This window comes from Rhinopithecus roxellana, chromosome 5 (genome assembly GCF_007565055.1).
Source record: "Rhinopithecus roxellana isolate Shanxi Qingling chromosome 5, ASM756505v1, whole genome shotgun sequence".
Classification (NCBI taxonomy): Eukaryota; Metazoa; Chordata; class Mammalia; order Primates; family Cercopithecidae; genus Rhinopithecus; species Rhinopithecus roxellana.
The window spans coordinates 78,680,425-78,707,532 of record NC_044553.1 but is presented as its reverse complement, the minus strand read 5'-3'; the positions used below and the strand labels follow the sequence as shown (position 1 = coordinate 78,707,532).

Here is a 27,108-nt window from a genome sequence, read left to right as displayed (position 1 = left end):
CCTGGGTCAGCCCCACCATTTGTGAGGTCCAAAATCCTGTGTTTAGGGGACATGTGTGGTGAGTCTCCAGCCCGAAGGTGGAAAGGAGGGAGCACACAGTAGATGCTCAAGCAATGGCAAGGACTGACTCTAGGCCACCCATGAAGCTAAGCAGGGGCCCTCTTCATACCTCTGGTCCTCCAGTGTCTCCTCAAACATCCCCAGAGCAGGGGACTCACTCCCTCAGTCACTCCCTCCATTTCCATAAGCTCTAAGTGCCAGGACATTTTTCTTCTCTGGGGCTGAACTTCGCCTCCAGGACATTTCTCAGAGTTCTAGGATAAACTGTTGTCCCCTGAGGCTGCTCTTTCCTGCTCATCCAGCCTGGCTTTTGCAAAGCCTTCAGCATGCTGGCTCTTCTCCTGCAGATGTTGGGCAGCAGGGGCCCCAAAAGGACCATAATCCTTCAGATGCAGTCTGAGCCAGAAGGAGGAAAAATCACCTCCTTTGACCTGCATGCTATACCACTATTAATACAGCCCAAGCTATTAGCTAAGGAGGCTACATGCAATGTGTGGTTCCCATTTAGCTGATGGGAGAAAGAGGGAGTTCTCATTTCACATACCACCTTGGCTTCCCAGAGCCTCTCCATGATCCCCACCCAGTCCCTGCCCCATTGGGCCCCCACCCAATCTGCCCTCCTTCACCCACTGCACTGCCCCACTCACAAAACTTTTATGTGCCCCAGCCAGCTCTTCCCCTTGCCACATTTGCATGTGTAATAGCCTGGTTCTGAAATGCTCTGATTCATCTTCCCCTGGCTAACTCCCGGTCACTCATCTTACTTCCACTCACCTCCTCCAGGAAGTCTTTCCTGAAAACCCCTGCCCTTGCCTAAATTAGGCTCCAAGGTTATCCTCTCTCAGTAACCCATACTTTTCCTCCATGGTGCTTATCAGGCTGTCTACTCTTCCTTACCTGTGAGCAGCTACTTCAGAAAGGCCCCCGAGGGCAGGGAGCATGTGGATTCTGTTTCCCACTGTGTCCCCAGTACTAGGCACCGTGCCTAGCACAGAGCACATGTACATACAGTAAAGATGGACTGAGTGCACCTGTAAATGAGGCATCCTTATTGATCTGGTTATGCAAAGCCCTCGACTGCCACACCACTCCATCCTCCCCAGCCTGAGCAAGAGGATGCAGCATCAAGAGTGTGTGCTTTGGAGACAGGCAGACCTGGGCCCACGTTGCAGCACAGCCACTTACCAGCGTGTACCTGTAGTGACTTTGTGTCTCGGAACTTCCGTCTACTCACCAGTAAAATGGAGATGGTGATAGTACCCACCTCATGGGATGACAGATGTGATACAGTCGCGTGTGCAAGGGCCCAGCACACAGTGCTCAGAAGTCTCCTTTAAGGGTGCTTGTGAGCAGGGTGTGTGTGTGTCCTGGCCACCTCAAACAAGCAGGGCGGGGCAGGGCTTGCTCTGCTGCAGATCCAGAGCAGCAGGGTGGTGACCAGGCTCACCTCTCAGACGCAGCTTGCTCTTGGGATACTCCCTTCTCGAGGTAGGCCATCCTCATTCTCTCTGGTAGCCTCAGAGCCCCATCATCTTTGTCCCTCTGTAAGAGCCGCAGGGAAAAGACACCTTTACTGTCTTCATGTTCTGACTGAGCAAGCAGAGGCCTAAGCCCCAGCTGCACAGGCCCCCAGTTCCTGGCCCCCATCTACCCCAGGCCTGGCTACCACCCCTTCCAGGGGGCTCAGGAGGCCGGGTGAGTCTGGTCTGCCACAGACTTGCTGAGGAGAGGTTCCAAGTCCCTGGTCTCCCTGCTCACTTTATTAGGAAAGGGTTGCTTTTTCTCATGTCCCTCTTTCCTGGAACCACCTCTAGGGATAAATAAGAAAACATGACATAACCCGAGAAGTCCCTCTAGGCCCAAACCCCACACCCTGGTGGACCTCAGCTACTTCTCTGTGGCATGTGAGATGGTTGGCCAAGGCCGTTTCTGAGCAGAAGGGAAGGGGCTGTCAGCCCTTGGCCCATCAGAAAAATGATCCCATTCTCAAGGGGCTGACACTTGAGGCATCAGTGAAAACCCCTGGAGCAACTTCAGGACACATGTAAAGCCACAAATGGCACCGTCCAGTGCCCCAGCCACCCCAGTCTCTTTCAAGGGCCAATACAGACCCCACCCCTTTGGGAAGCTCCCCAGATCTCCACTGTGCCTGCTGTGGCCCATCTGGACCCTTCCTCCTCAAACGGAACCCCTCAGCTTTGGACTCCGTAAGTTAAGGCTATCACTGCCTCCACCTATTGATACCCTAAAGCCAGACTGAGAGTCTGGGTTGGGCGTGCTATCTGGCCCCCAGGGCTTTGCACACCCTGCACCCCACTCCCGCCCTCATCAACCTCTTTGCTAACGCCTACACCTCCCTTAGAATTCAGCCCAGGCAAAACTTCCTATGCCATCCCTCTGCATTCCCCAGGCCTCACACCTGCAGGCTGGCGGATGCCCTGCAGGGCTCAGCACCCTGGTCTGACCTGGGCTTATCTCTGTTGAGGTATCCCCACCCCCAAGCTGGTCTATCTGCTTGTCTGCCTACTTCACTGAACTAGAAGTGCCTTGAGGGCAGGGCTGGCCTTGGTCCAGAACAATGTCTGGAACAGAGTTTGTAAAATAAGCGAATGAGGCTGTGAGAAACACTCTCACCCATCCAAACCCAAAGAATGGACTTAGCAGCATGAAGAACAGCAAAAGTGAGACTTTTAATAGTGGTCTTGCAAGATCGGGTGTCTAGTAGGCAGGCACACTCAGGACAGTCACAGCAGGTAATTTATCTCCTAGCATACAAGTGCCTCCCCTAGTTCCTCACTGGTCGAGTACTATGGAGTTACAATCTTCCCGGACGACACCCAAGTTTCATTATCCCCCTTATAAGGTTATACCCTGTCCCCTTCCCCACTTAAGTTTCAATTTCCCAATAATGAAACTTTCTTCCCTTTTATGGGCTGACCCCTCCTCTACATTCTGTTCGCTTATTGTGACCTTCTAGGTGCATGGCCCATGCAGCTTGTTACATTTGCAGGCTGGCTGCCAATACTTAGATTTATCATGCCTTGAAAATGGACCATGTAAAATGTTTTCTCACAAATTCCCTCCTGTTTTCTATTGACTTCCTTTGGTCTCATTTTCATTTAAACCCTTTTGGTTCTTGAATTGCTCTAGTTGTTTACTTTTTTTCTTCCTTACATAGGAGAGTGAGTTTAATTTGGTTTCTAATAGTAGCAGGTTACTTTGCTGGTAAGACATGGGCATTTGTTTATTAATAGCTGTTTCAATTCATCTCTGCACTAGTCCCCTCACACAAGGGATTATATAATATCTCACTGCTGTTAAGACTCCTGCACAATTAAGAGAGATGGAAGGATTGAAGCTACCATGCCTTTCCATTTTTCAAAGCAACCTTCTAGCCAACCTGTACATGGGTCATTAATTCCAGCATTTTTTGCCAGTTCATTGGCTAGAGTTGTTAGTCCTTATAAAGCTTTTGTGATGGTCCCATCTGGGGTAGTATTGTTGGGAATGCAAGTACATTTCTTACCCAGCATAACATATACACCCCTTTTTTCTGCTAGTATCATGTTTAGCGCAAACCTGTTTTATCAGGCCATTCAACTGGTAGCATCCAACTGATCTCAGCTCACTGCAAGCTCCACCTCCCGGGTTCACGCCATTCTCCTGCCTCAGCCTCCTAAGTTGCTGGGACTACAGGCACCTGCCACCATGCCTGGCTAATTTTTTGTATTTTTAGTAGAGACGGGGTTTTACCATGTTAGCCAGGATGGTTTCGATCTCCTCCTGTGTGTGTGAGCAGAGATCGGCCACTGCACTCCAGCCTGGGCGACAGAGGGAGACTCGTCTCAAAAAAAATTCTGGCAGTTATGTGGCAGGAAGCCCTTGGACAGATGTAGTTTATTCTTTAGGGGTCTCCAGCTTGGAGTTACCCACCCCATGTTTACTGTCCAACCCTGAAATTGGGTAGTCCACTATATGTTATCCCAGTTTGGGCAGGGTGATGCCCTACTGTAACCTGTATTTGGTTTAGGGCAAAGATACTTATCTGCCTGTGAGATCTGTCTCTGATTTTTTTAATTTCCACAAGGTAAAACCTGGCAGGCATTAAATCTTATAGTCTGGGGTGCGACTGTCTTGGTCACATTAATCACCAACCTGACTGGGTAGAGAGGAGTCCCCTGCCAGTTTCCATTTTGACCTTCTGCTCTTTGCATAGTAGCCCATCCCAGTTATATTAACTTCCAGAAATGGGGCCAGCCCATGTTTTCTTTTTAAATTTTTCTTAGAGTTAACTTTAAGGATTCCTTAAAGTTAAAGTTAGACTCGGGCACTTTCCACTGGTCTTTTTCCCTCCCTTCCAGGGGCTCTTTTACCAGTCCCTTGACTCTAGTATAGTGGGTCCATCTCCATTCAGCTGTTTGCAGGGCCATCTCTGTGGTCAGGAGCACTTGATAGGGACCTTCCCAGCTTGGGTGGAGCTTGTCTTCTTTCCAAGTCTTAATCAGCATCAAGTCACCAGGCTGGAAGTGGTGAACCACAAACTTAAGGGCGGAGTTTGAGTTAGAAGTCTTTTTAACCTAAGGGATGACAGGGTGGAGGATATGGCCAGTATATAGTTTCTTAAGAATTGATCCTTGGTTTTCATAGTAGGGAGATCTGTAGCTCTGCCTAAATACGGGAGCCCATATAATAACGTATAGGGGAACAATCCCAAGTCTTTTCTCGGAGCTGTCCTAATCCTATGGAGTGCTACTGGGAGACATTTGGTCCAAAGCATTTTAGTTTCTAAGATTAGTTTGGTGACATGCTTTTTGAGAGTTTGATTCACTCTTTCTACCTTTATAGAGGAAGGGGGATGCCAAGGGGTGTGATAATGCCATCCAATCTGTAAACCTTCCATAATTCCCCTTAACACCCTTGAGGTAAAATGGCTCTCATTGTCTGAATCAATATTTTTCACCAGGCCAAATCTGGGTGCAATCTGTTCTAATATTTTGACCATATTCCTGGCAGTGGCTGTTGGGAGAGAAAAGGCTTCCACCCAGCTGGAAAGGTGATCTACAATCACCAGTAAATACTTTAATCTTTCTACTTTGAGCATTTCTGTAAAATCTACTTGGATGCTTTGAAATGGTCTTAGTCCAGGAGGTCTTCCTCCCATGGCCTGTTTTCTAATTACCTTTTGGTTTATCCTTTGACAAGTTACACAATTTCCACATACTTGTTTAGCGAGGGTATAAATACCTATACACCCATAATTCCTAATGTTATAGGAGGCAGAAAGAAATTTAGGTAGACAGGGTAAAGTGAGTCCCTGGCAGAAAACTTTCCTTCTAACAAAAAGCAGCTCAGAAAGCTCCCTTTCTAACCTCATGCAGTTCAAAGACATTACTTCTCTTCTAACAAAGGGCAGCCTGAAAGCTCAGCCTGTAAATCACAGATAAACAGCTCAAGCACAGAAGGGGGAAGTCTCCTGGGTAATCACCAAACTTCATACTCATACAATGGGCCCCAGTAAAAACAGTGGGCCTTAATAAGCACATTCCTTTCCCTTTAGGCACACTAAGATAGGGAGGCTAAAAGCGGACTGGGGTTGGGGGGTGGGTGCCTGAAGCTGCAAGAAGATGCCTGGAACAAACACAGACACTCTCCCTCCCAGAAAAGTGACAAAATGGGGTCAAGGCTGATAGAAGCTGCTCTAAACAGAGAGCACACCTGGTCACAACTAAATCATCAGACCCTAGGAGGATAATACATCCCCTCTGCACTAGCCCCCTCCTCACTAGCCCATTTATGAAAACTAAACATTTTTATTGCAACTTGGCAACCTGCTCAGGATCCCCCTTTCAATGCAGAGCTGCTCCCTCCCCCGGCCACCAAATTCCTGCTCCAAACGCACTCCACCTGTGGGACCCGATCTCCCCAGCTGCAAGACCAAGAATCCTGGCATCCACCCCAGCCAACAAGGCTGCCTCACTAAGTATTGCATTACACAGAGCCTGGGGTCCCCAATGACTCCCTTTGTGTACTACAGACATTAGTTCTTTTATCAGGGGTTTACTCACACTAGCTCTCTCACACTGTCCACCTTTATTTCAGCTGTCTGCTCCCGCTCTGGGCTCCTGCCACCCCCACACCTGCAGCTGCATTTCCTGGCCCACAAGGCCAGCTCTTAGTTACAAAGTTACCTTTTAAAAGGCTTTGACTTACTGGGTCCTCTGTATTTAATCCGGAGGGTTTTTTTTTGTTTTGTTTTTTGTTTTTTTTTTTTTTTTCCATCTGATCTCTGGCCTCTGCAGGAATGCAGAGGGAGTTTTCTCTTTTGCTTGTTGAATCTCGAGTGCCTTTCAGACATTTTGAGTCCTAGAAGTGGACTCTTTGATCCCATTAATTATTAGTTCTCTGAGGTTCTGCATTTGGGCCTGGTCCCTGGGATCATTATTATCCCATTTGGGATCAACATTTGGAAGTTTTTTGTTCAACTGTCAAGACTTCTTGCCTGGGAGGGTGTTACCTCTCCCAGATAGTCATGGCCACTCTCCTAATCATTCCCCTTCCTTCTCCTATGAACAGGATATTTAAGATAGACATCGTTTCAGCCCAGGTGTAAAAGCTGGGTCCTATGAATTTGTCCAGCTGGTCTGCTAAACCGAGGGGATCTCCTAGGAGTAGTTTCATTTCCTTCTTGAAATTCCTAACATTAGTACTTGTAAGAGGAGCATTTACAAAGTCAATCTCTCCCTCTTCCATAAGAACTTCCCTAAAAGGGAACATGCTAGATGCCTGCTGTGTGGATAGGGAAGTTCTCAATATCTCTCCTACACTGTTCTAATTCTTTTTTTTAATTTTGATAAGGATTTAAAGAAGCAATTGGTTCAGCTCCCCCATGGTCTCCAGGTCTTTTTTCCTCTAACCCTCCTGCTGCCCCTTGATCTTCCTGTCCCCTATTTTGTGCGACATATGGAGCGGGCATGCATGACGGGGGTCCCAGGGCTTTTCCCTAGGTGAGGGCTTTTTACTAGGCTTTTTTTCTTCTTCTTTGAAGGGGAACATGGGGTTGAATTCCTTGATCCAGCAGAGAGCATAACATCTCTTCTTATGAGGGTGGAGTTTTATCATTCACATAGAGAATTAAAGCTTGGCACACCCAATCCTCATCTGAGCCAAACTTGGGCCAAAAGACTGAAGGCTTATAAATGGGTCTTTGGGCCAGATAAAACAGCAATGCTTTATTATCTTTTGCTTTTCCTTGTCCCTGGTTCGAGGGTTGTTCCTCCAAACCTGCCACATTCTCCCCAAAGGACTATCTGGGGGAATGTCAGAAGGAGTCTCTTTGGCTCCCTATTTCCTTTATCACCTAGCCTAGAATTCCTGTTTCCCATTTTCAGTCAGTCTCTGAGTTTCCCTGTGTACTCAACCCCCCTTACTGGAGGTTTCTTGCACACCCCGAGAATAGCTTCATCCGTTTCCAGCCATCTCCCTCTCGGGAGAAGGGAATCACAGATTGGGACTCTGCACTCACTTTGTATCTAAGATACATCTCAGTCACACACACACTCAACTGCCGAAAATGCCCAACCACCAAGGCAGTACTTACAGTCCAATTTTCCACCTTGGCTCATGCACAAGGTTGCCTGGTTGCCACAGTGCCTGCTTTTCTCCCTGTGTCATCTCAACTGTCTCCTGAGTAAGTCTTGGGTTTATCTAAGGCTTCTGTGGGGAGCTGGGATGCCCGACAGAGCAGGCCACCTAAATTGGGTAGGACATGTCTCCTCTCTTGGCCAGAGTCCCACTCCACGCAGGCACAGAGATCCTGGACAGGCTCCCAGGTTGTGAGAAACATGCTCACCTGTCCAAACCCAAAGAATGGACTTAGAGGCATGAAGAACAGTGAAAGTGAGACTTTTAATAGTGGTCTTGCAAGATCGGGTGTCTTGCAGGCCGGCACACCTGCGACAGTCACAGCAGGTAATTTATCTCCTAGCACAAAAGTCCCTCCCCCAGTTCCTCATTGATCGAGTACTATGTCTTCTAAGACATTGCCTATGTTTTATTATCCCCCTTATAAGATTATACCCCATCCCCTTCCCCACTTAAGTTTAGATTTCCCAATAATGAAACTTTTTTCCCTTTTATGGGTTGACCCCTCCTCTACATTCTGTTCATTTATTGTGACCTTCTAGATGCATGAGCCCTGTGGTTTGTTACATTTTCAGGCTGGCTGCCAGTACTTAGATTTATTATGCCTTGAAAATTGACCACTTAAAATGTTTTCTCACAGGCCAAGTATGGTGGCTCATGCCTGTAATCCCAGCACTTTGGAAGGCCAAGGTGGATTGTCTGAACTCAGGAGTTCGAGACCAGACTGGGCAACATGGCAAAACCCTGTCTCTATCAAAAATACACAGAAAAACTAGCTGGGCATGGTGGGACACGCCTGTGGTCCCAGCCACTGGGGAGGCTGGGGTGGGAGGATCACTTCAGCCTGGGAGGCGGAGGTTGCAGTGAGCCAAAATCACACCCACTGCACTCCAGCCTGGGTAACAGAGTAAGATCCCATCTCAAAAAAAGAAAGAAAGAAAAAAATGAATGAATGAAAAGAGGTTGTGGATGTGTGGGGACGGTGCAATATGGAAGCTCCCTGTACTTTCCACTCGGTTTTGCTGTGAACCTAAAACTACTTCAAATAACTTCACTAATTAGAAAAATTAATAAATGAGTGAAGACATATGATCAGCCCTTGCTTATACAGCTTTGGCTTGCAGAGGCCTCAGGTCATTATGCTTGTGTGAAGTACCACAGGCAGACTCATCCCCCTGAGAGCCAGGACTTTCCTTTCCTTGTTCGCCCTGCAGACCTGCCACTGGCCCAGGCCTGGGTGCGAGCAGGTGCTGTGATCCACCTGACTTGATGACGGAGTGGCCTATTTCCTACCCATCTGCCTGTGATGTCATAAGTCAAGGGGAGTCCAAAGGCCATCTGAGCTTTGGTGTGTGCCCTCCATTGTCTATGCTATGGCCACTGGTCCCCCCTGGAGGGTCAGGCTGGCTTGTGAGTGGAGCAAGAACTAACCCCTGAGGCTTAAAAATTCTCCATGCATGCATATGCTTGCACACCTTCTGCTGCTAATCTGGAGTATTCCTGCATCCCGAACCACTATGATTCTCTCAGAGTTCCAAAGAGACTGAGCCAGGGCCATGGCAGAATCTATAGACCAGAAGGGACAGTCCTGGCTCCAGGATACCTGCCATTTGATGTAGTAGTGTTCCTGTTCTCCAGTCATAAAAATGGGGCAACTCAGGGCATGACTTCTTTCCTAGAAAATTCCCAGGCAAACCTCTACCTTGGTCTTGCCTCCCTGGAAGCCCAGGACGATCCTTGTGGAAACCTGGGGGGGCCTCTACCTTGCCCTAAACCCCCACTGCACACTCACCTTCCCTTGCAAGCCAGCCCCGGGAGAGGCCATACAGGGACTTCAGGGATGGTCTGGTGACTGGGCTGTCACCCTCCAAGACCCAAGCTTCGTTCTCTCCAGGTGGCCTCCTCCTCTGGTCTTCCTCCAATGGCCCTGGGCCTTGGAGGCAACATGACTCACAGAAAGAGCAAGGGCTTGGAGCCTGCCAAAGCTTCCTCACTTACTAGCTGTGGGACCTTCAGAAAGTTAAGTAACTGGTCAGGCACGGTGGCTCACGCCTATAATCCCAGCACTTTGGGAGGCTGAGGCAGGTGGATCACCTGAGGTCAGGAGCTCGAGACTGGCCTGGCCAACATGGTGAAACCCTGTCTCTACTAAAAATACAAAAAAATTAGCTGGGCGTGGTGGTGCGCACCTGTAGTCTCAGCTATTCAGGAGGCTGAGGCAGGAGAATCACTTGAACCCATGAGGTGGAGGCTGCAGTGAGCCAAGATTGCACCACTACACTCCAGCCTGGGCAACAGAGCGAGGCTCTGTCTCAAAAAAACAAAGAAAGTTAAGTAACCTCTTTGAACCTCAGCATCCTCATTTGTCAAATTCTTGCTCTCAGAAGAAATCATGGCCAGGGAACAACATCCACCTTAGTGTTGCTGTGAGGATTAAATTGTAAATGGTGGCCATTGCTTCACAGAGCATGGCTTCCCTCTGGTGCTCTGTGAGTAGTGACCATACATGCTGGTTTGCCTGGAACAGTCCAGTTGATGTCTACTGGCCTGGCATGTTAATTGCCCCTTTTCACTCTCAGAAGCGCCCAGTTTAGACAAAATACAGTCAGCCTATCTGTGTTTCTTTCTATTCCCAGCTCAGGTCCAGCCTGTATGAGTAGCACCACTATTTCTCCTTTCCCCTCCAAGAGGCCATGTTTGGTTTGTGGTTATGTTACTGACACACCAGGGGTTCGATCTAGGTCCTGCTGTGGGTCACACAGAGAGCCAATGACTGAGACACAGAGGATTGCCAAGGAAGGCTTTAATCCAGTGCTGCGGCCAAGGAGATGGGAGCTCAGTCTCAAATCCATCTCCTCGGCTAAAATTAGGGGTTTGTACAGTAGGGAAGAAACGTAACAATGTAAGGGAAAACAGGAACTCCAGAGGGGTAAGGAAGCAATCATGATAATGAGGGGCCTGGGTCTCCCTGTCTGGATGCTATGATCTGTGAGTTTCAGTTATTTGATACTTTTTGAGAGGCCTGGTATCTCACTGTCTGAATCTGGTGAGATTCAAGCTCTAAGACCAGATGTGTCCATTTCTGTTTATCAGGAAAAACTGTCTATTGGGTCAATTTCAGTTATATCCTTCTTTCTGGGCCTCAGGTTTCTCTTATACTATTATCATTTTTTTAGAGATAGGGTCTCCCTATGTTGCCCAGCCTGGAGTTAGTGGCTATTCACAGGCGCATTCATTGCACACTATAGCCTCAAACTCCTGGGCTAAAGCGATTTTCCTGCCTCAGCCTCTGAGTAGCCGGGATTGCCCATGCACACCACCACACCTAGCACAAGTTCTTATTTCTTTTTTTTTTTTTTTTGAGATGGAGCCTCGCTCTGTCATCCAGGCTGGAGTGCAGTGACGCGATCTCAGCCCACTGCGACCTCCACCTCCTGGGTTCAAGTAATTCTCCTGCCTCAGCCTCCTGAGTACCTGGGATTACAGGCACATGCCACCACATCTGGCTCATTTTTGTATTTTTAGTAGAGATGAGTTTCACCATGTTGGTCAGGCTGGTCTCGAACTCCTGACCTCGTGATCCACCCACCTTGGCCTCCCAAAGTGCTGGGATTACAGGCATGAGTCACCGTGCCCAGACTCATATTTCTTTTTTTGTTTGTTTTGAGATGGAGTCTGGCTCTATTGCCCAGGCTGGAGTGCAGTGGCAGGATCTCCACTCACTGCAAGCTCCACCTCCTGGGTTGATGCCGTTCTCCTGCCTCAGCCTCCCCAGTAGCTGGGACTACAGGCACCCGCCACCATGTCCGGCTAATTTTTTGTATTTTTAGTAGAGACGAGGTTTCACCATGTTCACCAGGATGGTTTGGATCTCCTGACCTCATGATCCACCCACCTCGGCCTCCCAAAGTGCTGGGATTACAGGCGTGAGCCACCGCGCCCGGCCGACCGGCCTCTTATTTCCTAAATGGGGGTAACAATGCCCATCTTGAAGGATATTTAGGAGGCTTAAATGCAGGGTCTGGCACAGGCCAAGAGCCAGATAAACCTGAGTTCCCTTCCATGGCCTTCTCTCTCTTCCCTCCATCATGCCAGTTTCCCCCAAGCATGGCACACCAGAACTCAACTTCTCCCCTGCCAGGAGAGCAACTTCCAGAAGTTCCAGGTGACATATCCCAAGCCAGGGCCAGGCAATGGTCTCTTCTGAGAGCAGGAAATCTTCAGGGCCAGGAGCAGTGGCTTACACCTGTAATCCCAATAATTTGAGAGGCTGAGGCAAGAAGATTGCTTGGGCATGGTGGCTCTTGCCTGTAGTCCTGGCTACTCCTCTGGCAGCTGAGGTGCAAGGAACACCTGAGCCCAGGGAAGTCGAGGCTGCAGTGAGCCATGATCGCACCACTGCACTCCAACCTGGATGACAGAGTAAAGACCCTGTCTCTTTAAAAATTTTTGTTTGTTTGTTTGTTTATTTATTTATTTCGAGATGGAGCCTCACTCTGTCGCCCATGCTGGAGTGCAGTGGCACAATCTTGGCTCACTGCAACCTCTGCCTCCCGGGTTCAAGCAGTTCTCTGCCTCAGCTTCCTGAGTAGCTGGGATTACAGGCACCCGCCACCATGCCCAGCTAATTTTTGTATTTTTAGTAGAGACGGGGTTTCACCATCTTGGCCAGGTGGGTCTTGAACTCCTGACCTCGTGATTCACCCACCTCAGCCTCCCAAAGTACTGGGATTACAGGTGCAAGCCACTGTGCCTGGTCAAAAAAATTTTTAATTAAAAAAATTTTATGTCTGGTGAGGACCTAGTTAAAGTTAAAAAAATTTTTTTTTTTTTAAATTTTAGAGAGGGCCAGGGATGGTGGCTCATGCCTGTAATCCCAGCACTTTGGAAGGCCGAGGCAGGCGGATCACGAGGTCAGAAGATCAAGACCATCCTGGCTAACACGGTGAAACTCCATCTCTACTAAAAATACAAAAAAAAAAAAATTAACCAGGTGTGGTGGTGGGTGCCTGTAGTCTCAGCTACTCTGGAGGCTGAGGCAGGAGAATGGCATTAACCCAGGAGGCAGAGTTGGCAATAAGCCGAGATCGCGCCACTGCACTCCAGCCTGGGCGACAGACGCAAGCCTCCGTCTCAAAAAAAAAAAAAAAAAAAAAAAAAAAAAAAAAAATTAAAGAAAGAAAGGATCTTCAGCATCCATGTGTTCATGTTCAACCCACGTTGGCTGCTTCCAAGTGCATTGCTATTGCTGGTAACATCGTTTTGCCTATACAGACGGAAGGCACCTTTGAACTCACCTTTGAACGCTCCTTCCTCTTCCAGGAATCCAGAGGCCTGAAAGGGAGTCTGCTGGGCCTCCAGTCCCTAAGGACCTGCTGTCTGGGCTAGCAGGCAAAGGGTCACCATGTAATCTCAGCAGATAAAGCCACCATGAGATGAGCCCATTGCAGCAAGGGAATGACTTGCTCCCAGATTCTACCTGGATTAGCCGCATGTCCTCCAAAAGCCCTGAAGCTCACGTATCTGCCTCTTGCCCTCACCCCCACCCACTCCCCACATCATTCTTTTGCTATGAGACAACTGGTGGTTCTTCTGGCCTGACCATTCCCATTGCCTTGCCGCAGGGGGTACCAAACCTGGCTTAAATATTGTAGAATATTTGGTTCCACCAGGAAGTTCTCAGTGTAAACAACCTGTCAGTTATTGGGGTTGACTCTTTGCTCAGAGGCAGTTGCATGACACTTAGGATTTTCATCCTGCCCTAGAAACCACAATACATGAAGGAAGCCATGAAAAGAAAAAGGTAATGAAGCAGCTGTCCAGTTGGGACTGAAAGGGCAGGCATCTGGTGGTGCTGGTGTGTGGTGGAAGGGGTGTTTCAACTGATCCCAAGGAGGTAAATGCAAATGAGGGTAGAATCCTGTGCAGGAGCCTGTTTGCATGTAGCTATAGGGCAGAAAGAGAAAACCCTAGTACACTGCACTGGCTGTGTGGCCCTCAGTTTCTTGTCTATAAAACAGCTACATATGCCAATTGACTCCATTGTGAAGCTGTGATGTGAGAAGGGTAAAATGAGATCAAAGAAACAGTTGGCAATATGGAGAAAATGTAACACGTACCCATAACTCAAGTATTATCTAGGGCTCCACCACATAGTTCAGTCCTGCTCAGCTGCACTCAAGAGAATTACACATTGCAAAGGGCTTTAAAAAGAACCTCGATCTTGTTAAAGTGAGCTGAGATCGCGCCACTGCACTACAGCCTGGCAATAGAGCAACACTCCATCTCAAAAAAAAAAAAAAAAAAAGATTCTTGGCCAGGCGCAGTGGCTCATGCCTGTAATCCCAGCACTTTGAGAGGCTGAGGCGGGCGAATCACAAGGTCAGGAAATTGAGACCATCCTGGTTAACACGGTGAAACCCCATCTCTACTAAAAATACAAAAAATTAACCGGGTGTAGTGGCAGGCGCCTGTAGTCCCAGCTACTCGAGAGGGTGAGGCAGGAGAATGGTGTGAACCCGGGAGGTAGAGCTTGCAGTGAGCCAAGATCATGCTACTGCACTCCAGCCTGGACCACAGACTGGACCACAGAGCGAGACTCCGTCTCCAGAAAAAAAAAAAAAAAAAAAAAAAAAAGAACCTTGATCTTGATCTTTACTTGGGTCTCTTGAAGAACATAAAGTGTGTCCAATTCACAATTCTCAGCAACATTCCTCAAAAATCCTTTTATTCCCCACCCCATCTCCTTGTACCCCTTAGCTGCTTTGAGACCCTATTAAGCCAACTCCAAACCACCCAGGCTGGAGTGCAGTGGTGCAATCTCGGCTCACTGCAACCTCTTCCTCCTGCATTCAAGCAATTCTCCTGCCTCAGCCTCCTGAGTATCTGGGATTACAGGCATACACCACCACACCTGGCTAATTTTATATTTTTAGTAGAGACAGGGTTTCACCATGTTGGCCAGGTTGGTCTTGAACTCCTGACCTTAAGTGATCTGCCCACCTCGGCCTCCCAAAGTGCTGGGATTACAGGCGTGAGCCACTGCGCCCGGCCACAAGGACAGACTGAACAATACTGTGAGGTCAGGAGAGAGAAAAAAACTATACTATAATAAACAAAGCAAAATTATTTTTCGTGGATGGGACTGAAGATTGCTATAAATCTTGCACCAACACACACACACACAGTGTCATTTAGTCTCCCTCCCCCCCACTGGCCACACGGACAGTGGGTTGTTTTTGTTTGTTTGTTGGATATTGTGTTTTGTTTTTAGCACTCACCACCTTAGGGAAAGACCATGGCTTTTACAGTTTTTAATGGTGTTGATTTTTCTTCACATTGTTACTCACTTTTGTCACCCCTTTTCCAGAATCAGGGGTGTGGTCAAGGCCTTTAGCACAACCTAGATTCCTGTCTCAGCATCCTGGCTTCCTCCTAGACTCCAGCTTCTCAATCCGGCCCCAGTCTGTTCTGCACATACCACCTCGCTGATCTTGACTGCACTCCACACTCACCATGTGCCTCCCCTGCTGAACAGCTCCCAACCTCCCCAGCACGTGGAGCCTGAGTTCCTCCTCGGGTGTCCTACATCAAGCACATGGCAGCATGTCTTCACCTTTTGTATCCTTGGTCCTCCTGTAAACCCCAGTCCAAGTTCTGTTCCCTCCAGGGGACCCACTCTGACTGCTCAATTCTGAAGTAGAGTCCATGCCACACAGTCTCACTTTCGTTGTTTGCTGTTATTTGATCATTGTGAGTCTTTCTCTCATAAGAACATAAGCTCCTTGAGGTCAGGGATCTTAAAGGCTTATTAAAAGCACACAAGGATACTCAAAATTCATTTTCCTCTGTTAGCTTGTGACAAGAAAAGAAGACCCATTTCTACTCCAAAGGCCTTGATGAATATCTTCAAGGCCAGGCACGGTGGCTCATGCCTGTAATCCCAGCACTTTGGGAGGCCAAGGCAGGTGCATCACTTGAGTCCAGGAGTTCAAGACCAACCTGGGCAACATGGTAAAATCCCATCTCTGCAAAAAATAAAAAATTAGCCAGGCATGGTGGCATGTGCCTGTAGTCTGAGCTACTGGGGAGGCTAAGGTGGGAGGATCGATTGACCCCTGGAGTTCCAGGCTACAGTGAGCTGTGACTGTGCTGCTGCACTGCAGTCAGCCCAGGTGACACAGTGAAATCCAGTCTCAAAAACAAAATCTCCAGATACCTTTGCCCAGTCTTTGTGTTTGTTTGTTTGCACTAACTCTCTGCCATCATTTTTAAGAACTTCTAGATAAAGAACAGAAAGAGGCCGAGCTCACACCTATAATCCTAGCACTTTCGGAGGCTGAGGCAGGCAGATCACTTGAGGCCAGGAGTTTAAGACTAGCCTGGCCAACATGGTGAAACCCCGTATGTACCAAAAATACAAAAATTAGCTGGGCCGTGGTGGCGTGCACCTGTAGTCCTAGTTACTCAGGAGGCTAAGATGGGAGGATCACTTGAGCCCCAGAAAGTCAAGGCTGCAGTGAGCTGTGATTGCACCACTGCAGTCCAGCATGGATGACAGAGTGAGGCCCTATCTTAAAAAAACAAACAAAAAGAGCAGAAAAATCTTTATATTTTTACTTATTATTATTAAATTTTTTAGAGACAGAGTCTCACTCCTCACCCAGGCTGGAGTGCACTGGCGTGATCATAGCTCACTGCAGCCTTGGACTCCTGGGCTCAAGTGATCCTCCCACTTCAGCCTCCCAAGTAGCTGGGAAAACAGGCGTGTGCCACCATGTCCAGTTAGTTGTGTTTCTTTTGGTAGAAATGGAATCTCACTATGTTGCCTAGGCCTGTCTCAAACTTCTGGTCTTAAACTGATCCTTCTGCCTTGGCCTACCAAAGTGTTGGGATTATAGGTGTGAGCCACTGTGCCTGACCAGAAGGAACTCTTTTTAAAATGTATTCATCTGGCTCTTTTCCGGTTAGAGCGGCGTGAGAAGCCATGAGCGGCAAAGTCTCTTGAGACACCCTATAGGAGGCGGTGCAGGAAGTCCTGCACGGGAACCAGCGCAAGCGCGGCAAGTTCCTGGAGACGGTGGAGTTGCAGATCAGCTTGAAGAACTATGACCCCCAGAAAGACAAGCGCTTCTCGGGCACCGTCAGGCTTAAGTCCACTCCCCGCCCCAAGTTCTCTGTGTGTGTCCTGGGGGACCAGCAGCACTGTGACGAGGCCAAGGCCGTGGATATCCCCCACATGGACATCGAGGCGCTGAAAAAACTCAACAAGAATAAAAAACTGGTCAAGAAACTGGCCAAGAAGTATGATGCGTTTTTGGCCTCAGAGTCTCTGATCAAGCAGATTCCACGAATCCTTGGCCCAGGACTAAATAAGGCAGGAAAGTTCCCTTCCCTGCTCACACACACGAAAACATGGTGGCCAAAGTGGATGAGGTGAAGTCCACAATCAAGTTCCAAATGAAGAAGGTGTTATGTCTGGCTGTAGCTGTTGGTCACGTGAAGATGACAGATGATGAGCTTGTGTATAACATTCACCTGGCTATCAACTTCTTGGTGTCATTTGCTCAAGAAAAACTGGCAGAATGTCTGGGCCTTATATATCAAAAGCACCATGGGTAAGCCCCAGCGCCTATATTAAGGCACATTTGAATAAATTCTATTACCAATCCAAAATAAAATAAAATAAAATAAAATAAAATGTATTCATCTGGCCCAACAATTAAAAATGAAGTTACCTCCTTTTTTCTTTTTTTTGAGACAGAGTCCTGGCCTGCCTATCTTTGTTTCCCAACCACTCAGTTAGTTCCCCTGCCAAGAGGAAAATAGACTGTTTTTTTCTGTTTATCTTTTTAAAAGCATTTGATGCATACACAAGTCAATAAGAATATATCCTCCTTTTCTTTCCCCACCCCCATTTTTTCTACACAAGCGTGCATGTGACACACATTCTTCTGCACCTTGCTTTTTCTGTTTAACAATGTACCTAAGAAGTCTTCCCAAATCAGCTTCCTCAACACTTTGTCTTATGGTTGTGTAGAATTCCAGTGTATGGCCGGGCGCGGTGGCTCATGCCTGTAATCCCAGCACTTTGGGAGGCCAAGGTGGGTGGATCACGAGGTCAGGAGATGGAGACCATCCTGGCTAACACGGTGAAACCCCATCTCTACTAAAAACACAAAAAATTAGCCAGGCATGGTGGCGGGCGCCTATAGTCCCAGCTACTTGGGAGGCTGAGGCAGAAGAATGGTGTGATCCCGGGAGGCGGAGCTTGCAGTGAGCTGAGGTTGTGCCACTGCACTCTAGCCTGGGCGACAGAGCGAGACTCCGTCTCAAAAAAAAAAAAAAAAAAAAGAGTTCCAGTGTATGAAGGAACACTAATTTATTTACCCAATCTCCTGGCTATTAGATAGTGAGGGTGTTTCCAGTCTTTTAGTACCATATACAAGGCTGCAATAAATCTCCTGTTCAGACATAATGTCATACAACTGAGTCTATCTGTGGGACAAATTCTGCTGGGTCAAAAAGTAAGGTGCATATGTAATTTTTTTTTTTTTCTTTGAGACGGAGTCTCGCTCTGTCACCCAGGCTTGGAGTTCAGTGGCATGATCTCAGCTCACTGCAACCTCTGCCTCCCGGGTTCAAGCAATTCTCCTGCCCGAGCCTCCCAAGTAGCTGGGATTACAGGCATGCACTACCATGCCTGGCTAATTTTTTGTATTTTAGTAGAGACAGGGTTTCACCAGGTTGGCCAGGCTGGTCTCAAACTCCTTGAGCTCAGGCAATCCGCCCACCTCGGCCTCCTGAAGGGCTAGGATTACAGGTGTGAGCTATTGTGCCCAGCCCTTGGTTTTTTTTGTCATCAATGCATAGGAGCTCTTTATATATTAGGAGAATCAGCCCTTTGTTTATGACCTGCAGATAATTTCCGCAGCGTGTTGTCCTTTGACCTTGACTTTGGGTTGTTGCTCAGTGAACCTATTTTTCTATAGTCAAACTTATCAATCTTTGCTTTTGTGGTTCCTAAATTTTGTCTCTTGTGCAGAAAGGAGCAGGAACCAATAGCCCCAACACACACACACACACACCACTTTTTTGTCAGTACAAGCTTGGAGTGACTTGCTGGGTTCTGTAAGGAATAGGACAACTCCTGCTCTCCAAGAGATCCCAGTGTTAGGAGGAAATAAAGTAAACTGACAATTACAATTCTGTTGTAATAAATAGTGGTGGCAGGGCACGGTGGCTCACTCCTGTAATTCCAGTACTTTGGGAGGCCAAAGCAGGAAGATCATGAGGTCAGAAGTTCGAGACCAGCGTGGCCAACATGGTGAAACCCCGTCTCTATTAAAAATAAAAAATATATATAAAAAAACAAAAAATCAGGACAGGCGTGGTGGCTCACGCCTGTAATCCCAGCACTTTGGGAGGCCGAGGCAGGCAGATCACAAGGTCAGGAGATCAAGACCATCCTGGCTAACATGGTGAAACCCCCTCTCTACTAAAAAAATACAAAAAAAAGTTAGCCGGGCATAGTGGCAGACGCCTATAGTCTCAGCTACTCGGAAAGCTGAGGCAGGAGAATGGTGTGAACCCGGGAGGCGGAGCTTGGAGTGAGACGAGATCGCGCCACTGCACTCCAGTCTGGGAGACAGAGCGAGACACCATCTGGAAAAAAAAAAGCAGAGCACGGTGGTGCACGCCTGTAATCCCAGCTTCTCAGGAGGCTGAGGCAGGAGAATTGCTTGAACCTAGGAGGCAGAGGTTACAGTGAGCCGAGGTCGCACCACTGCACTCCAGCCTGGGTGACAGACTGAGGCTCCATCTCAAAAAAAATAATAAAAATAAAAAATAATAGTGGGAAACACCATGGGAACCTGGGCAAGGAGGATGCAGTCGGCCAGGGAAGGCTTTCCAAAGGAGGTAGCACCCAGGTACATCCACAGGCATGTGTGGGAGTCGGTCTTGTCCCAGTAAAAGCAGCAGCATGTACACAGGCAAGAGGCCTGGCCAGATCAAGGTCATCCAGTCTGGCAAGAGAATAGGGAGCCCTTCAGGGTTGGCGTGTGTGGTAAAGGGCAGGGCTAGAAGGGTAGGCAGGAACCAGATCACAAAGGGCCAGGTGTATACTGCCCAGGAGTTTGGGCCTAACCTGAGGCAGTGGGGAGGCAGCAGCGGGACCTGACCAGCGGGGTGCAGGAAGGGCTGGAGGTGGCCCAGGGTGGAAGCTGGGCCTTGGTTTGGAGGCTTCTGCCTCCCACCCAGCAGCATCCACAGCAGCCTTGAAGGGCTCATGGCTGCCACACGAGTGCACATTTCAGACCCAAATGTTCTATTCTCTGAAACTTCCAGAATTCTATAAAAATCATCAGGGAGGCTAGAATCTTCTCTGAGAAACATTTCTCCCCAAGACAAAGATAACTTCCAGTGCTTGGACACCTCATGGGGAAAGCGGTGATTGTCACTCCCACTCAGCACCTCGCTGGCAGATGGGGCCAGCTAAATGCAACACCTGCTCCTCTTAGCTCCAGTCTGGCTCAGGGAACAGCTGGGCTCTTTAGGCCCAGCCCAGCCCCGTTCATCCAGACCCCCCTTCAAAATGGGCTGCAGGGATGCAGGACTGTTGTGGGTGGGAGATGGAGAGGCGAACCCCCAGGGACAGGGGCCTCCAGCTGGCCTGAGTCCACAGAGATATATGTTCCCTTCTAGCCAACAAGGCAAAGTCCTACTGAGCAGCAACAGCTGTTTTCAGAGCTCTGGGACAGTGGCCTGTGAACTTCCCTGCTCCCATGGCCTTTTCACACAGGCACTTTGTGGTTGATCTCCCTGGGCAACTGCCTTCCCTAAAATGCCTGGCATAGATCCTCACACATGATGAATACTCAGAAAATGGTATCAGTTTCTGTTAAAATTGGGAAGTGGCTGGGCGCAGTGGCTCACACCTATAATCCCAGCAGTTTGGGAGGCCATGGCCAGCAGATCACTTGAGGTCAGGAGTTTGACATTAGTCTGGCCAACATGGCAAAACCCATCTCTACACACAATTCAAAAATAAGCTGGGCATGGTGGCAGGCACCTGTAATCCCAGCTACTCAGGAGACTGAGGAGGGAGAATGGCTTGAGCTGTGATTGCACCACTGCACTCCAGCCTGGGCGACACAGCGAGACTCTGTCTCAAAAAATAAATAAATAAAAATAAAAATAAAATTGGGAAGCCTCACCATTTACTGGTGGGTTGCTGAGGGAGAGGAAGGGCAATGTGGACAAGAAGGAAGTTGGAAACCCTGGAAATGGACTTTTGGGACCACCCCCGGGTTTCAGTTACCCAGGTTCTCTTCAGGCCCCATCCCCAAACTAGCCAAAGAAGTTGGTTCTTGATGTTACTAGTTATAGTTTATTTCGTGCCCTAAGGCAATTTTATCCCAAAGGGTCACATGGTGAAGTCAAGTGCTGTTGAGATAAAGGCTGTGGAGACTGCTGGAGCATTGATTCCAGCCAGAGGGCTTCCTGGTCCCCTCAAGGCACCTCTACTCTCAGCATTCTCAGAGCCCACATGGGATGCCCCCTATACCTGGCCTGGAAGTCGGAGGGCAGGAAGCCAGCCTCAGCCTCAGTTCCAAATATGCGGACAAGCCCTCCCCACTGCAGCCACACCAAATGGCAATTAGGTCAAAAGCTGGGTAGCAGAGGGTTTCTGGGCCAGAGTGCATGGTGTCTCTGGATCTACTTCCCTTGGTCATGTATACTGGGGGTTGGGGGGGGCACAGACACCCAGGCCCCTGCCTCAGGTCCAGCAAAGCTGAAAGGATGAGAACAGAGAAAACCAGGAAGCAGGCAAGAGGCCTGGGACCCAGGGCAGGGTCAACTCTCCTGGCTGCTTACCTGTCACTTGCATAAAGGGATGTGTCAGCTTAGCATCCAGGATTTTCTTTTTCCCAAAATGAGACGGGGCATTGCAGTAAATGTTAGGAAAGCTCTCTGGCATATATGCATGCCTAGTTTTAACTTCCATTGATTTGACATTTACTATGTTCCAGGCACTCAGTGGCATGCGTATTTTGCACACCATTTCACTGAATCCTCTCAACAACTCCCTGAGGGTAGGATAACAAGATAGCTGAGGAAAGTGAAGGTCAGGAAGGCTAAGTCCTGAACCAAACTCCCACTGCCAGTAAGTGGCAGAGCTGGGATTGGAACTAGGGGCTTTCTGGCTTCAGAACTTTATCCTTAACCACCATGTTATATGGGGACTAAAGAGTACTGGTGAGTCATCAACCCAGACCCTTCCCCAGCCACACCTGGCAACACCCCCTGGTCTCTGGGACCACAGTTGGGTTATAGGGAAAGAATGGAGCCTCTTAAACGGTGATTTTTCTTTATTTCCCCGCACCTTCAATCTCATGGCATGGTCTGCAGGAAACCTCAGAGTCCTGCCAACTCACAGGCTTCGCTGATCGCATGGTACCTGGGCACCCGGCCAAAGAGCTGAAGCTCCCAAGGCTCAGCCAGGACTCTCCAGCTGTGGTGTTTCTAAAAGTCGTTCTGGGTGAGATGTAGAGGCAAGTTTTCCCAGTCGCTCAGTCCTCCTCCAGTGAGGACAACACTGCTTGCTCTCCTGGCTTGCCTCGCCCATCCAGGAAAAGATGGGAATGGGCTCTAGGCAGCGGCCTCTCTTGGTTGAAAGAAGCTGAGACCTGGGCCTTCTGTCCAATATAACCTGGAGCAGGCCCGGCCCCTGGGGAGGCTCAGAGCAGGCCCCCCATTCAGCAAATAAGAGAATCCTCCTATTTTGCCAACATCCATCTTCACCGACTTGGCCTGAACACATTCTGAATACAGAGGGACAACCATGACAGAAATTCCAGGTCAACTCTGCTGGAAGCCACTGTGCTGGAAGAGGACTTCTTTCACTTTGTCCACGATGGTCCCCACTTCAGCCATGGCCCCCAGACCTGGGAGCAAAATTTCGCTGTGGCCAGACAGGCCGATAGTGCCTGTAGCCCTGCAGACCCCTGCCCATTGCTCCCTGAGTACTCCACCCAGAGCCCAAGGCCTGAGAGGGCAAGGTCTGTCTCTGCCTGAGTCAGACACATCATATCTCTCCCGAGACCCCCGGTGAGGCCCTGGGAATCGTTCCAGTAGCCATCCTTAACTACGTGTGGGCTGCATGCCAGGGACTCTACCAGGTACTTTACACGTTCCATCCCATTTTACCCTACCAATCTGGAGGCAGTAATTACGATTCCCATTTTCCAGCTGAGAAAGCTAAGCTCAGAGAATGGTTTGCTAAGGTCATAACAGGCCAGGAACTGAACTGAGATGTGACCCCAAAGCTGAGCCCCTTCTACGGCCATGGGCTATGAGCCTGGCAAGACACTCACCTTCGTCTCCACACACCAGCTTCTTGGCCACACAGGGGATCTCGACATAGCCGAAGGCCTTGAGCTGGTCTACCTGCTGCGCTGTGATAGGGTGCTCCCACATGGCGGTGTTCATGGCTGGGCAGAAGAGCAGGGGCTTGCTGCGGTCCCAGGCCCGGATGACGCAGGTCTGTGAAGAAAGCCGGGGAAGTGGGGGTCTTGCTACTCTGTCTGCCACCTTCCCCACTGCCCTCCAGACCCTGCAGCCAGCAGCCCAGCTCTGGGCTTGAAATGAATGGGCACAGCTTGGCTGCAGGGAGCTGTCTCGTCCCTCAGGGGTGGAGGCTGTCTCTCCTCGCCTCTCTCCACCTCCCCACAGGCTCTGGCACAGGATCCTACAAACAGGAAGTGCTCAACCAACGCTCAGACCTCCAGCAGGTGTCCCTGTGCCTAAGCCTCCTCCAGGTAGGCTCACACCTCCTGGGAGAAGCAACCCTGGGGAGCAGAAGGCAGGCTTTTTTGGTTACACCAGAAAGCAAAGGACGAGGCTGCTCCTCAGTGGGGCCCATCTACCTGACATCAGCTCTGCGAGGCCAGCTAAAGTCTGGCAATGAAAACATCTGCCATTACCAAAACCTTCTCATGTATAGGATCTCATTAACCCTCACTGTGACCTTATAAAGAAGGTGTTGGCTGGGTGCAGTGGCTCACACCTGTAATCCCAGCACTTTGGAGGCCGAGGCAGGCGGATCACAAGGTCAGGAGATCAAGACCATCCTGGCTAACATGGTGAAACCCCGTCTCTACTAAAAATACAAAAAATTAGCCAGGCGTGGTGGCAGGCACCTGTAGTCCCAGCTACTTGGGAGGCTGAGGCAGGAGAATCACTTGACCCTGGGAGGCGGAGTTTGCAGTGAGCCGAGATCACACCACTGTACTCCAGCCTGGGTGACAGAGCAAGACTCTGTCTCAGAAAAAAAAAAAAAAAAAAAAAAAAGGAAGGTGCTGTCCCATTTCACAGATGGGGAGCTATAGCTCCCTGAGAGGTAAGCAGTTATCCAAGTCCACACCCAGACAATGGGCGCCACCCAGGCAATGTTCCACTGCACAGGCTCACCATCTCCCAAATCCAGGCTGTCCCACCAAGCCACAGACCTGAGCAGCTGTGAAAGGAGCCATCCAGCTCACAGAGTCCTTTGTGCCATGGACTTTGAAATTATGTAGCCCTGAGTTCAAATCCTGGCTGGGCTCTGTATTCCTAGCTCTGAGAACCTGGACATGGGACTGAAGGCCAGGGCCTGCCTTCCTCTCTAGAAAGGTCCCTCCCTGGGCAGCTATGAAGACTGAGGTGAGAATGACTACAAAGCTCTGAGCACAGGGCCAGGCACAAAGCACAGGCTCCAGGGAAGTGACTCCTGGGCTTCCCACAGGCATAGGCTCCCTGGGCTGGGGGCCGCCTGGGGAGAGAGAAGCTCCCAGTGCTCTGACTAATCCAGACACTTCTTCCAGGGCTTGTGAGACCCTCAGGGTAACAGGGGCTGGAAACCCCTCCCCTAAAGGGAAGCTCATCTGGGAAAAGAGGGAGTCCAGAGAACAATGCCTCGACAGGCCAGGACCAGCACCTCCCCCAAGTCCCACAGACAGGGAGGAAGCAGGACAGCAAACAGCCCTGGGACCTGGCTGCTTGCGTCAGCCACAGCATTAGTTTCCCACCAAGCCTTCTCAATGCGGCACCCGGGCTATGAGTGGACAGTTTCAGTCACACTTCCTCTTGGCTCCGTGCCACCCACTACTTCTGCAGAAGTCAAGAGCATACCTAGAAGAGTCTCTCCACTGTGTGCAGGGTGGGAGCAAGGGCTGGGCTGGGCTTTCTAAGTGCCCTCAAAGCAAAGAACACCAACCAGGGTGAAAACCAGCACTCCACCTCCTCTCAGACAAGCCTCAGCTCCTCTGAACCCAGGAAAGCAGACAGGGGGAAAAGAGGGCCTCGGTTCCCACGGTGACATCTCTTTGGCCAGTGCTGTGTTCAACACTTCAGGCTCTGCCCCTGGGAGTTCACGTGGACAGGGGAGAAGGCCTGGATCCCAGTTAGGAGACCGGCTCCCAGCCAGACTGGTGACCCAGAGAGATTGTCTGCTCTTTCTAGGTCCGACTGCCTGTTTAGCACAAATAGGCCAGGGCCTTATTGAGCTAGATGACAGAGGGAGATGGGCCTGGAGGCCAGGAGCACGGTCACGCCTAGCACACTGCCCTCACAGCACTCCACGCCCTGGGCCCTGGAAAGGGAGGTCTGTGGAGGGAGGAGCAGGCTCAGCTTCCTTTCAGGGATGTGGGGAGAAAACAGCTACATAGAGAGGACACAGCCACAGGCCACCAATGCCCACACTTCAAACTTTGTAAAATTTGAGATTCTTTGAAACGTTTGTGACTTCCAAGGAAAACCTTTGAGGCAAATGATCTGGAGGCTGGTCTTGGGAACATGGTTCACTTCCCAGCCAACTCTGGAGGAGGGAAGCCCAGGGATTTCATGAAGTGATGGCAGTTTAGAAGAAAAATGGAAAGCAGAGCTTGCAGGAAGGAGGAAAGCACCCTTGCAGAGCTGACCCAGACCCAGGCCAGGGCTTAGCTCCCAGAGGCCAGTGCTTTGTCACACCAGCTGCTGCTGACCCACCAGCGGGGAGCCTGGAGATTTGGTGAGATGGTGCTGGCCACACAGAACTCTGACCCAATTTGATGAGAGCAGCCAGGAAATTCAACTGTTCTAGCTATAGCTGCTATGTCAGTTGTGGCACCAGTGCTGCTAGGAAGCCTTTTTGTTTGTTTGTTTTTTGAGACAGAGTCTCACCTCTGTAGCCCAGGCTGGAGTACAGTGGCACAATCACAGCTCACTGCAGCCTTGACCTCCTGGGTTCAAGCGATCCTCCCACCTCAGCCTCCTGAGTATCTGGGGACCACAGGCATGCACCACCACACCTGCTAATTTTTTTGTATTTTTGGTAGAGATGGAGTCTCACCATGTTGCTCAGGCTGGTCTCAAACTCCTGGGCTCAATAGATTTTCCTGCCTCAACCTCCCAAAGTGCTGAGATTATAGGCATGAGCCACCATACCCGGCCCTTTCCTTTTTTTTTTTTTTTTTTTCAATAGAGATAGGGTCTCGCTATGTTGCCCAGGGTGGACCACACTGGCTATTCTGGTGATTCACAGTCACAATCAAAGGGCACTGCAGCCTAGAACTCCTGGGTTTAAGCAATCCTCCCACCTCAGCCTCCCAAGTAGCTGGGACTATAGGGAAAGTCTTCTTGATGACATTACTCCCAGGCTCTCTTCTCTGCACTCCCTTCCCCTGTTCCTGGCCACACAAGTTGTTCTTCTGTTCACCCTGTGCTCTTAATCAAATGATGCTTAAATCATTGGCAGATTCTTTGAGGAGTGCCTTTAGAGCCCATTGACAAGCATACAAGAACACTAATCTGTGACCCCAAAAAACATCCTGTCCCAGCTTCATTATCCACCTTCTTCACCACATGAAACTCTGAAAAACTCCCAGCTACTTGCAAAAGTAAAACTGCTAGTTACGGCCGGGCGCGGTGGCTCAAGCCTGTAATCCCAGCACTTTGGGAGGCTGAGACGGGTGGATCACGAGGTCAGGAGATCGAGACCATCCTGGCTAACACGGTGAAACCCCGTCTCTACTAAAAAATACAAAAAACTAGCCAGGCGAGGTGGCGGGCGCCTGTGGTCCCAGCTACTCGGGAGGCTGAGGCAGGAGAATGGCGTAAACCTGGGAGGCGGAGCTTGCAGTGAGCTGAGATCCGGCCACTGCATTCCAGCCTGGGCGACAGAGCGAGACTCCGTCTCAGAAAAAAAAAAAAAAAAAAAAAAATGCTAGTTACCCCATACATGCAGTATTTACTGGATGTCTACCACAGGCCCAGCACTATGCAAGGTGGTGACTCCATAGTCAAAGGACTGACTGGGGTCATTCAGGACTGTACTCCTCACCAGAGGATACTCCCTTCCCACTGCCATGGGTGATCAAGCACGGCATT

The 27,108-nt window shown here is 49.5% G+C and overlaps 1 protein-coding gene and 1 pseudogene across 11 annotated transcripts in view; one reads left to right on the top strand and one right to left on the bottom strand.

Annotated features, from left to right (window-relative positions):
• Nucleotides 1–3,826: 3,826 nt before the first annotated feature.
• Nucleotides 3,827–27,108, bottom strand: part of PPCDC (phosphopantothenoylcysteine decarboxylase) — a 46,160-nt gene continuing 22,878 nt past the window's right edge. For 8 of the 10 annotated variants that reach the window (XM_010375888.2, XM_010375893.2, XM_010375894.2 and 5 more), the window contains 2 exons: nucleotides 23,079–23,247; nucleotides 22,056–22,649 (listed from right to left, as the gene is read on the bottom strand). In XM_010375888.2, coding sequence (XP_010374190.2) covers nucleotides 22,564–22,649; nucleotides 23,079–23,247 — 255 coding nt within the window. In that variant the 3' untranslated portion in view covers nucleotides 22,056–22,563. Of the gene's footprint in view, nucleotides 4,581–22,055; nucleotides 22,650–23,078; nucleotides 23,248–24,212; nucleotides 25,954–27,108 lie in introns of those variants that run through there. The other 2 variants (XM_030930922.1, XM_030930921.1) reach the window with 2 other exon arrangements.
• Nucleotides 16,688–17,341, top strand: LOC104672165 (annotated as a pseudogene). Its single transcript, XR_749365.2, has one exon. The product of XR_749365.2 is annotated as a 60S ribosomal protein L10a pseudogene (transcript).